The sequence below is a fragment of the Monoraphidium neglectum genome, assembly GCF_000611645.1.
Source record: "Monoraphidium neglectum strain SAG 48.87 unplaced genomic scaffold scaffold00863, whole genome shotgun sequence".
Taxonomy (NCBI): Eukaryota; Viridiplantae; Chlorophyta; class Chlorophyceae; order Sphaeropleales; family Selenastraceae; genus Monoraphidium; species Monoraphidium neglectum.
Genome location: NW_014012765.1, coordinates 9,531 through 19,988, shown reverse-complemented (window position 1 = coordinate 19,988; position 10,458 = coordinate 9,531). Strand labels below are relative to the sequence as shown.

Genomic DNA, 10,458 nt, shown 5'->3' with positions numbered 1-10,458 from the left:
CCCCTAGGTGGCGTGCTACGAGGACAACCGGCTGCTGAAGATGTTCACGGACGTGGTCAAGGCGCTGTACAGCAGCGACCTGGTGGCCGAGGACACCATCCAGCACTGGTACAAGAAGGGCAGCCACCCCAAGGGCCGCAACGTCTTCCTCAACGACATCCAGCCCTTCATCAAGTGGCTGGAGGAGGCAGAGGAGGAGGACGACGACGAGGACGACTGAGGCCGCGGCGCGGCGCGCGCCGGCCCGTGCCGGCGCCCCGCGGGGGCGAACCCGGCTGCGCCGAGTGGGGGCCGCAGGCCTGGTGCTTGTCTCCGCGACGCATGTAACTAGACCCAATTTGCATGCTGTGTACGTTCTAGTTGCAGCAGGCGCTGATGGGCGGGGCGTTGCGGAGGGGCGGCTGAGCTTTGATACATGCCGTATGCGGCGAACGGGATTTGGCCTGAACATGCGTCTGCAGTTGGAACAGCAGGGCTCACGTGCATAATCACGCTGGACGTGACAGCCATCTTGCATCAAGGCACAGCACAATGTGGAGCCATCATTTTTATCCCCATCACGTGTGCTGTTTCTAGCAGCAGCACAGCAGGGGCCGCTTTTGAGGTGTGGGTATTGGCCGTGAAGCAGCTAAGGCCTGAGCCCTCATGCAGCCCCAGAAGGCATCCAGGAAGCCCTAGAAGGCATGCTCGCAGCAAATATAGCGGCTTACCCGCCCGCAACCGGAGTCTGCACTGACAGGTGGCGTGTGATCGTTCCGGAGAAGACCCCGCAGTTCGACACTTGGAAAATCTTACAGAGTGTGAAGCGCACAGCACCAATAAATAACTTGACAGGAGGCAACTCAGCAAATCCATTGTGGTCAACAGCGCCGGCAAGCCGCCGCTAGATTGACAAAGCCCACATGTTTGCAAAAGTTGGTGGCGGGAGCACGCCGCAAATCATCACTCGCAGCCGCCGGCCGTCACTCGCACACGACGCGTGAGAACATCATGACCTGCTCCTGCCGGCAGGTGCGCAGCCCCCGCAGCTCGATGTCAAACACCTGGCGGGGCGTGGGGCCAGGTGGGCGCAGGGCACAGGGTCAAGCGAGGAGCAGGGGGAGGAGGAGCCGCCAGTCGCAGAGGGGGTGAGCGGAACAGCAGTCCCTGGCGCCATGAGACTGCCGGCGAACGCGAGCCAGCGAAACTGGCAACGTGCACAAGGCAATTTGCATAAGATGCTGATGACGACAGTGCGGATGTCCCGCCGTGCTGCGCCTCAAAGCCCCACGCCAAGCCGCCCACCTCGCACTGCTTGGCGCTGAAAAAGGTTGAGGGGCCCACGGGCGGGCCCAGCTTGGGCGGCACGATGATGCGCCGCTTGCCGCCGACCTTCATGCTGCGGATGCCCAGCTCAAAGCCTGCGGGCAACAGGGAGGGGGATTGCTGTGAGTGCAAGGCTGGCAAGCGAGAGGGTCGTTGACAATGCAGGAGTCGGCCGAAACAAACCAGAGGGCTGTGGTGTGACGCCGCAAAGCGCCGAAGGGAGCGACGCGAAGCACAACTATTGTCATGTGAGGAAGCTGGCGTGTTGTAACGATCAGCGACGTGCAGGCGGTGTGGGGCGTGCAGGCGGTGTGCGGCGGGCCAAATCCTGAGCAGCGAAGCTCCAGGCCAGCAAGTGCAGATACATGTTTCGACTGCTGTGCCGCCGCCTTGCTGGCGACTCGCGCCGACGAAGGGATTTGAGAAGGGGTCACACGCAGCCGCGCCCTCACCCGGAATGAGGCCGGCGATGCCGAGCCGCGTCTCCGCGGGGCGGCCCTGGCGATAGCTGCTATCAATTGGCACGCCGCTCTCATTGTACCCCGTGTAGTCAAACACCACCTAGGGGCGGTACAGTTGGGAGGGCAGCACGGGTGGCGGGCGGTACGGAGGGGGGGCACTGTGGGTGGGGGCCCGTACGCAAGGGGGTGGTTGGTATGCAGGGGGGCGGCACCCGTGTGGGGTGAGGGCGAAAATAATTCGATAGGCGATGTATGCGGCAGCAGGAAAAAGTATCAGCGGCAAAAGTTTAGGGACGGGCCTTGGAGCATGGGCGTGTGGTTGGGGGAACAGCTGCCCCCCAAAAACCCGCTGTGCCGGCATGCTTATCGCAGGTGCACCCCGCATGCGCCTCGCACGCACGCGCGCGCGCGCGCGCCGCGCGGCCTCGGGCCCCACCTGCTGCCCCTCCTGCGGCTGCGCCCCAATCCCCTCCTTGAAGTCCTTGAAGAGCAGCCTGGGGGGGAGAAAGGTTTGGCAGGCATGGACTCGATGATGCGTGCCTAGTCGTAGAACTACCGACAACAGCACCTTTCAAGTCACACATTTGCTGGCAGTATCCTGCCACACCGTGCGCACCAGCCAACGTACTCAACACCCTTTCTCCAAACAGCCGCGGCAGCCTCGCGGCCTTCAGGCCGCCTCATACATGGGGTGCGAAACCGTCCCCCGCTCACTCCCCTACTCCCAAGCCCTGTTCGTCCCCTCCCCCCGAAAAAAGCCGAGCGAGCGCCATCACCGCTGACCCGTCAGCCGTCTCCTGGTAGTCATCGGCGATGACTAAGATATCGAAGCCCTGCCGCACAAATGCCGGGAACTCCGCGGGCGCGCGGTTCTGCGCCTGCACGCGCCGGTTGAGCGCCAGCACCTGGGGGAGCGGCGCGGCGAGGAGGTCGCGCGGCGCGTGCGTCAAGACCCGCGGCGCACAGTGACCATGGCGTCAGTGGGCGGCTGCTTTCGCCGTCGGGTGGCGGCCCCCGCGCACATATTCAGCTGCAGTGCAGTGCGCCCGTGGCTTGGGGGGGTGCGCCCGCGGTTTGGGGGGATGCGCCCGCCTCTTGCCTGCTTGTCTGAAGGCGTCAGCAGGTTGGCGGCCTCGGCGTTGGTGACGAGGGTCACGCGCTCGTCCTGGGGACGTGTGCGCATGTCCATACATACGTGGTCGCGTATGGGAGGGGGACGGATCGTCAAGGGAGGGTGTTGGCTGGACGCGTGTGGCTTGCGAGAAGAATTGACACCCCATCGGCGCCAAACGCCAGTGCGGGAAGGATCCTGCTGAGCTGTTGACTGCCAGGATCTCGTCGCAGCTGCGTGCCCGAGCACGCCCCCCCCTGCTCACGCTGTACAAGGCATGCTGCGCTGTCTGACCCCCGCCCTGGCCCATTCGCAACAAGACGCGCCCCCGCTGCCGCCGCCAGGTTGCTGGGTGGCAGGCTGGCCTGCCTGCGCACCTCCAGCAAGGCTCCGGGCGGTCCCTGTGAGGGGACGCCGTCGGCGGCGCGCGCGGGCGCCGCCGCCGGCAGCTGCAGGGCCGCCGCGGCGAGCGCTGGCGAGGCCAGCACGCGCAGCAGGGTGTCTCGCCGCGTGGGCGCCTGCAGGGGTGGACGGCGGCGGCTCAGCAGTGGTGGAATCATGGCGGGAAACGAGCGAGCGACGCGACCTGCGGTGTGCACGAGCAGCGGCGCAAAGCAACCGTAAAGCGTCGCGTTCGTGTCAGGCGTAGGTCTAGGATCATGCGGCCTCGCGAGAAGCAGCGGCGTCGGTCCACACCTGCTGCTGCCCGTGCTCATGCTGCTCGTGCTGCCCCGCTTCCGCCGACAGGGCTGCCACTGCAGTGCGCCTCCTGAGCCCGTGGGGCCTGCAAGCGGTGGGTGTGTTTTGTAGATGAGCAGAATGCTTCGACAACAAATCAGGTGCAATGAACGTAGCCCGAGCAGCTGACGGTCACCGGGCAGAGCGGAAGGCTCTCCAGCTCCGGCAGCCGCTGCAGCTGTCAATCATCTGCGGCCTCTGCATCGTGCTCATAACCACCGCCACCGCTAGATGAGGTCACAGAGATCGTCGACCAAGATCTCGGCGACTGTGCGACTGTGACCGGTTGTGCGCTTGTGCTTGCTTGGTGTGAGATGGTGGGGTGCCTTCCCGATTTGAATTCTACATGTTACAGGTGAAGGCTCAACTTGCTCATAAACACAGGGCCGACCACGCCCTGTGCTGCGTGGCGCATCCGCATGCATGGCTCACTACTTTGCCCGCTGGGGAATTGACCATCGCAGCCAATCCCATGTGGCCCCCGTGCCCAGTGCACTCAAATTATCCCGCAAAAAGCTTTATTCCTTGCGTTCAGGAGGCAGGTATCATACAGGCAAGCGAGCCCTTTCTGCAAAGGACACGCCTGCAAGGTTGTGGGCACACTGCAGTGCAAGCTCATCCGCGCCTTCCGCATGCTGAGTGGACTCTTTCCTTCTGCAAGTGCCATTTTTAGTTTTTCTGTCAGTGTCTGAGCTAGTGTGTGACCTACAAACTTCCCGGCACGTGCGCGCTGAGCAGAGCCGATGCCCACTTCTGACCCGGACGGGAGTGCATGCCGCATTTACGGCTGCGGCAGCTGTTTTGTTTGTTTGTTTTTGGGGGGGGCCAGCCCAGCTCCCGTCATGGGGCGACATCCTGGGTCAATGCGGTCGCTGCTGCTGAAGCTCAAGCGCAATCCTCACAGCTCCCAGCCACAGCACATCTTGGGTACGGGCCGACAATGCTTGCACCCCCGTCTCCCAGGCCTCCCTCCCTGTAGCCCTTGAGGCCTGATACACAAGATTTAAACCTGCCTGAATTACCCCCTGCCTGTCTGCACAGCAGCATGGCCAGCGTGCGCAATCATCCGCGCGCAATGCGTGGACTGGTGGTTGAGGTTCGGTTTGTGCTTTGTGGTGGCCGCAGCCTGCGGGTATCTGCACCAATGAAGGCCAGTACCCTTGCGCGCATTGGATCGCGCTCATGTGAAAATCCAACGTTCCAAAGTGGTTTGTACGCCTCGCGCCACACCAGATCAGACGGAGTGTACCGTAGATCTCGTCCATTGCAGTCCCGTCATATGTACCGGTACATAGCCGTTTGATGTTGCACACGCATTGATTCCATTTATCAAGATGCTGCGTGTTGGAGTGGACGTGGGCGGCACCCATACCGATGCAGCAGTGCTGCACGGCACGCGTGTGCTGGGGACTGGCAAGGCACGCACCACGCCCGACGTCGTCGGCGGCATCGTCGGCGCTTGCGCGATTGCCCTCAAAGCCGCTAGCACAGGTGCGCAGGTCAGCTTGCAAGTGGGCGGCCACCAGGCGACGCAGAGCACAGTGCCCCCCCGCTATGCCCTGGCCCTCGCCACGCCTAGTAAAAGCCACTTCGCAAAGCCCGCGCAGCCCACGCAACTGCTCAACCGCTCGTGCGCCCCGCCAGACCCCGCCGACGTGCAGGCGCTGATGCTGGGCACCACCCAGCTGGTCAACGCCCTGGTGCAGCGCCGCGGCCTCGCGCGCGTGCTGGCAGTGCGGCTGTGCGGCCCCGCCACGCGCGGCCTGCCGCCCTTCTCAGGATTCCCCCCGCCGCTGCGGCGCGCGGTCGAAGGCGGCCACCTCTTCGCCCAAGGCGCGCGGGCGCGCGCCGCCGCTCACAAACCGGCACCCCCGCGGTCAGCGGCTGGGTGGGGCCTGCCTGCCCAGGTCGGCCGCGGCGGCGCGCAGGGCAGCCCAGCAGGCGCCGCGTCGCGCCGCTGGGCTCGTCGCTGCTGAAGCTATCACAACCTGCTATACAAGCTGAAGCTGCGCCCACCTGCACCCATTCAATTACCCAAAAACAACCCCAAAGGCGGATTCGAGTACGATGGCGCGACGCCCATCAGTGAGCCGCAAGGGGGCGAGGACGACGCAGCAGCCGCGGCGCGGCTGCTGCTGGACCGCGGGCTCGATGCAGTGGCGGTCTGCGGCGTCTTCTCGCCGCTCAACGGGGCCCAGGAGGAGGCGTTCGCGGCGCGGCTGCGGGCCGCGGTGGACAGGCTCGCGCCGGGTGGGCCGGGCGGCGCCGGCGACGCGCCTGGGTGCCGCCGCCAGAAAACTCGGGGACTGACCGCAACAAGCAACACGCCGCCTTGATGAATCTGGCCGCACATGCCGTGACCTTGTTTGCCTGGGGAGCATATTGGTGCCGTACCCCGTGCGGACTGCACCCAACCCCACCCAACCACTCCATTCCCTCGTCGGTGTGTTGCGAAAACGAATCGATTCCCCCCTCCTCCAGGGAGGCGCGTCCACTTGACCCTCTCTCACGCCCTGGGTGACCTGGGCCTGCTTGAGCGCGAGGGCGCGGCGATCCTCAATGCGGCCCTGCAGCCGCTGGCGGCGCGACTTGTGCCGCAGTATGCGGCCGCGCTCGCGCCGCTGGGGCTGGCGGGGGCGCGGCTGTTCCTGACGGGCAGCGACGGCGCGCTGCTGCGGGCGGAGGTCGCCGCAGAGGTGGTTGGGTGGTTGGGTGGGTAGGTGGGGAGGGGGGGTGGATGTGTAGGTGGGTGGATGGGCGGATACGTGGCTGCGTGGGTGGTGGGGCCGCGCTGGTGCCTGCTTGGAATCCGATGGGTGTGCAGACGGCTGGCTCAGCGGTTGCATAGGTAACAGGATCTCAATCCACGTGCAAAGATCTTTGCATGCTTTTGCTTTGGCTCTGCAGAGCGATACAAGTGTCCTCGAATTTACAGGCGGCCCTGGAGGTTGCTTTCTGAACCTTGCGCCTGAATCCTGCGCCCTACCCCTCTTGCGCGAACGGCCCACGCGTGGTGCGCGCCAACCCCCCTCGCTGTTCCCACCTCCCACGTGCGCGCCCTAGCAGCTTCCTGTCATGTCGTTCCAGTCAGGCCCGGTCAACAGCATGCGTGGGGCCGCATTTCTGGCCGGCGTAACGGATGCTATTGTGGTCGACATCGGCGGCACCACGACCGACATCGGTATGGAAGCTTCCCCTTCACTGCTCTCAGCTGTTGTCTGCAGGCCTGCTGACTACACTTAGCAACTGGTCAAAACTGCAGCACCAGTCCCCAGCTTGTCGCCCTGATTTTCCCATTGCTGAATCTTTTGGTCCCTTCACCGTCCTCGCATGCGCCCGCGCAGGCGTCGTCTCGAACGGCCTGCCGCGCGCAGCCGGCGGCGCGACCAGCATCTGCGGCGTGGTCACAAACTTTGCGCTGCCTGCCGTCGCGTCCCTCGGCCTTGGCGGCGGCTCCCTCGTCAGATTGTCATCTCGCCGCGACCAGCCCGGGGGCGCCGCCGCTGCCGACGACGACAGCGGCAGCGGCGGCGGTGGTGGGTGCCACGTTGGGCCGGAGAGCGTGGGCAATGACCTGTACACGGAGGCGCTGTCCTTTGGGGGCGCCACCCTGACTGCAACCGACGTGGCGGTCTCTTTGGGCCGCATGCGGCTGGAAGGCGGCCCCGCGGCTGCAGCAGCAGCAACGGCGGCGCCCGCGGAGGAGGAGGCGACGGGGGCATCAGATGGGGTGTGGCCGCCGGCGCAGCAGCTCGAGGAGGCGTGGGAGGTGAGGGCCGCGGCTTTCGGTCGTCGCGCCGGCCATGACCAGGCAGCGCACGTGCCTCCTACTATCTGCGGCTGCTGTCTTGCTGCGCTTGCTCCCACCCTAAGATGGCTCAGGAATGCAAAGAGCAGGGCGTGGGGCGGGGCCCAGCATTTGGAAGCCACCCAGAAGCTGCATGGGCGGCTCCTGATGTCCCGCACCCAAGCGCTGCAGGGTAAGCTGCCAATTGGAGCTCGCCAAGCCAGCACACCTGCCCCAGTTCCGCGCTCTGGCCGCCCTGCCTGCAGGCCATCCAATCCGTGCTGGCAGCAGGCGTCGAGTCAGTCATCCCGAGCGCGAAAGACCGCGCCCTGCCGGTATTGCTGGTGGGGGGCGGCGAGTCGCTCTGCGGCGCCGGGCTCGCCGGCGCGGGGGGAATTGTGCGGCCGCCGCATGCGAAGGTGGCGAACGCGGTGGGGGCGGCGATTCCGCAGGTGAGGCTGGCTGGCGTTGGAGTGCACCAGCTTTATGCTTTGTTGTGGGCGCTCATGTGTGTGCCCGAATGTGCGCAAGTGGGCGTGCGTGCATACACGAAAACACAAAAACGCAGCCGCTGCGCGTGCGCGCGTGCGCACGCGCGCACACACACACACACACACACACACACACACACACACACACACACACACACACACACACACACACACACACAGCAAAGGGTGCGCGGACGCGCATGCTATGGCACGCGCGCGCGTACGCGCACACACTCATGCCAACACGCGCGTCACCCCAACACTCACGCACGGCCCAGGTCAGCGGCAGTGTTGATGCGCTGTACAACCTCGGAGACGACGACGCGGAGGAACCACCGCCGCTGCCTGCGCCCCAGCAGCAGCAGGCGCCGGGCCAGCAACCCTCCCCTCCGGAAGCCCAATCAGGCGGCGCCCGGCGGCGGCGCGCCCTGGCTGACGCCGTGCGACGCGCCACCGCCGCCGCGGAGGCCGCCGGCGCGGCGCCGGGCAGCTGCCGGGTAGCTTCCCAGGACGTGGTGCCCCTGGCGTACCTGCCAGGCGGCGCAGCGAGGGTGAAGGTAAGGGTGGTGGGGGACCTGGATCTGTCAGAAAGACAGGCGACGGCGGCTGCCGCGCCAACGGCGGCCGCGGCGGTGAAGGAGGATACCGCGGCGGCGACAGGGACTGCTGCTGTCGCGGCGGCCGCGGCGGCTGGGGCGGCGGCGGAGCAGGCAGCCGAGGCCGGAGTTCTGCAACCGGCCGCACGCGCAGCCGAGGAGGAGGGCCTGCCGCCGCCGGCCAGTCTAGCTTTCCACTCCGAGCCAGAGTCGATGCAGGCGCCAGAATGGAGCGCCGCTGACCTGGCAGCCCACAAGCCGCGCTTCAACAGCCAGGCGCGTCCGCCCCACCCGTATCACCCAAGCCACCTCGCGCAAGCGTGCGTGCGTGTGTGCGTGCAGCCGGCGCGGGCTCTGCGGCCGGCTCTCGCGGGCGCTGCTGCCAGCAGCGGGGCGCGGCGTGCATGCTTTGACTCCGCGCGGCGTCGCCTCCGTAGGGCCAGCTAGGGTGGTGCGGTTGACTGAATAGACCGGTGGCAATTGCACCCATGCAGCATGCCAGACCACCAACAATCACATACTACCCCCAGGGCGAGTGGGAGCTGGGTGATCTTGATCTGGACGCACTGGCCCTGGGGGCGCAGGTCCTGGGGGCCGGAGGGGGCGGCTCCGCACGGCATGCGCGCCTGCGCCTTGCCAGCGCTATGGCACTGGGGGCTGCGCCCGCAGTGATGGCGCCGGGTGCTGCACCTGCGGCGGCAGGTAAAGGGCCGCCGCGGCCGCGGGTGCTGCCGCTGCATCTGCTGCCGGACGATGCCTTGGTGTGCGACGCGGGCGGCATGGGGGCGCCGACGGTATCTGCTGAGAAGCTGCCGGGCGGGGAGGCGGAGGCGGCGGTGAGGGGCCTGGCGGAGTACTTGGAAGGCGTCGCGGCGTGCAGGGCCGTCGGCGCCACGTCGGCGGCATCCGCCCTGGAAGCTGCAGGCGCCGCTGGCGGCGGCGTCGGAGGCCAGGGAGGCGGCGCCGCCGGCGACGTCGGCGGGCGGCTGGGGGCGGTGATGGTGGCGGAGGTCGGGGGCGGCAACTGCCTGGAGCCGCTGGCGGTGGCGATGGCGCTGGGGCTGCCGGCGCTGGACGCTGACCTGATGGGTCGCGCCTTCCCGGAGTTGCAGGTGTGTGGTTGGTGTGTGGTGGCGCGGGTTTCTGTGTGGTTGTGCGGTGGGGTGTGATTGTGTAATGGGGTGTGGTTGTGTGCTTGTGGATTTGTGTGCTTGTGTGCTTGGTGGCGTGTGTACGGTTGTGTGGTTGCGTGCTGGTGTGCTTGCGCAGGTGTCGCAGGGTGCGCACTCATGCGAATGCGTGGGGTGGCGTGAGCGGGGGTTGAGAGTGCATGTACGGCTTGTCCAGATGATCTGGATGGTCATTTCTGGGAGGTGTGGGCACCAGCAGGGGGTGGGTGGGTGGACTGGCATAAAGGAGTTGATTGAAAGGAGGTGGATGAGAAGGGGGTGGTCTGGGTTGCTGCATCAACCTATGCTGCACGCAGGGCTGCACCAGCCTGGCATCGACTGACACTGCTGTGAAGTGCGGGTACTGCGTTCGATTTTATTGGCGGCGGGTGCTTTGACAAAACCAGCGTCGAATGCCCCTCCCAACCACCTCTACTTCCCTCACCCCCGCTCACCTCCCGCGCGTCACCCCCGCCCGCCGCACCCAAAGATGACGACGGCCGCCGTTGCCGGCGTGCCCCTGACCCCCTGCGCCCTGGCTGATGACAAGGGCGGCCTGCTCCTCATGACCCGCGCCAGCTCAGCGACCCACGTGGAGCGCGCCCTGCGCGCAGCCTGCGACGTGGCGGGCGGCAGCGCCGGGCTGGCGAGCTCGCCGATGCTTGGGGCGGTCGCAAAGCGGGCCGCGGTGCCGCACTCGCTGAGCGTGGCGTGGCACATAGGGATGGCGCTGCTGCGGGCGCGCGCAGGCAAGGGGGACGTGGCAGAGGCGGTGCTTGGGGTGTATCAGGGGTCCGGGC

General features: G+C 66.4%; 3 protein-coding genes across 3 annotated transcripts; 2 read left to right on the top strand and 1 right to left on the bottom strand.

Annotated features, from left to right (window-relative positions):
- Positions 1-22: 22 nt before the first annotated feature.
- MNEG_5674 (hypothetical protein) lies at positions 23-220 on the top strand (the record flags this gene model as incomplete). The annotated part of the gene is made up of 1 exon (XM_014045853.1): positions 23-220. A coding segment is annotated over one exon (198 nt), but the record flags the coding sequence as incomplete, so codon positions are not given.
- A 742-nt stretch (positions 221-962) lies between these two features.
- Positions 963-3,437, bottom strand: MNEG_5673 (hypothetical protein; the record flags this gene model as incomplete). Its single annotated transcript, XM_014045852.1, has 7 exons — positions 963-1,043; positions 1,285-1,400; positions 1,758-1,866; positions 2,203-2,260; positions 2,550-2,671; positions 2,731-2,931; positions 3,255-3,437. The coding sequence occupies 7 exons, from the start codon at positions 3,435-3,437 to the stop codon at positions 963-965; spliced, it is 870 nt and encodes a 289-aa protein (XP_013901306.1).
- A 1,512-nt stretch (positions 3,438-4,949) lies between these two features.
- MNEG_5672 (hydantoinase/oxoprolinase) lies at positions 4,950-10,001 on the top strand (the record flags this gene model as incomplete). The annotated part of the gene is made up of 11 exons (XM_014045851.1): positions 4,950-5,106; positions 5,260-5,348; positions 5,395-5,503; positions 5,668-5,865; positions 6,097-6,327; positions 6,960-7,384; positions 7,669-7,854; positions 8,172-8,450; positions 9,020-9,601; positions 9,759-9,768; positions 9,976-10,001. The coding sequence occupies 11 exons, from the start codon at positions 4,950-4,952 to the stop codon at positions 9,999-10,001; spliced, it is 2,292 nt and encodes a 763-aa protein (XP_013901305.1).
- Between the last annotated feature and the right edge of the window lie 457 nt (positions 10,002-10,458).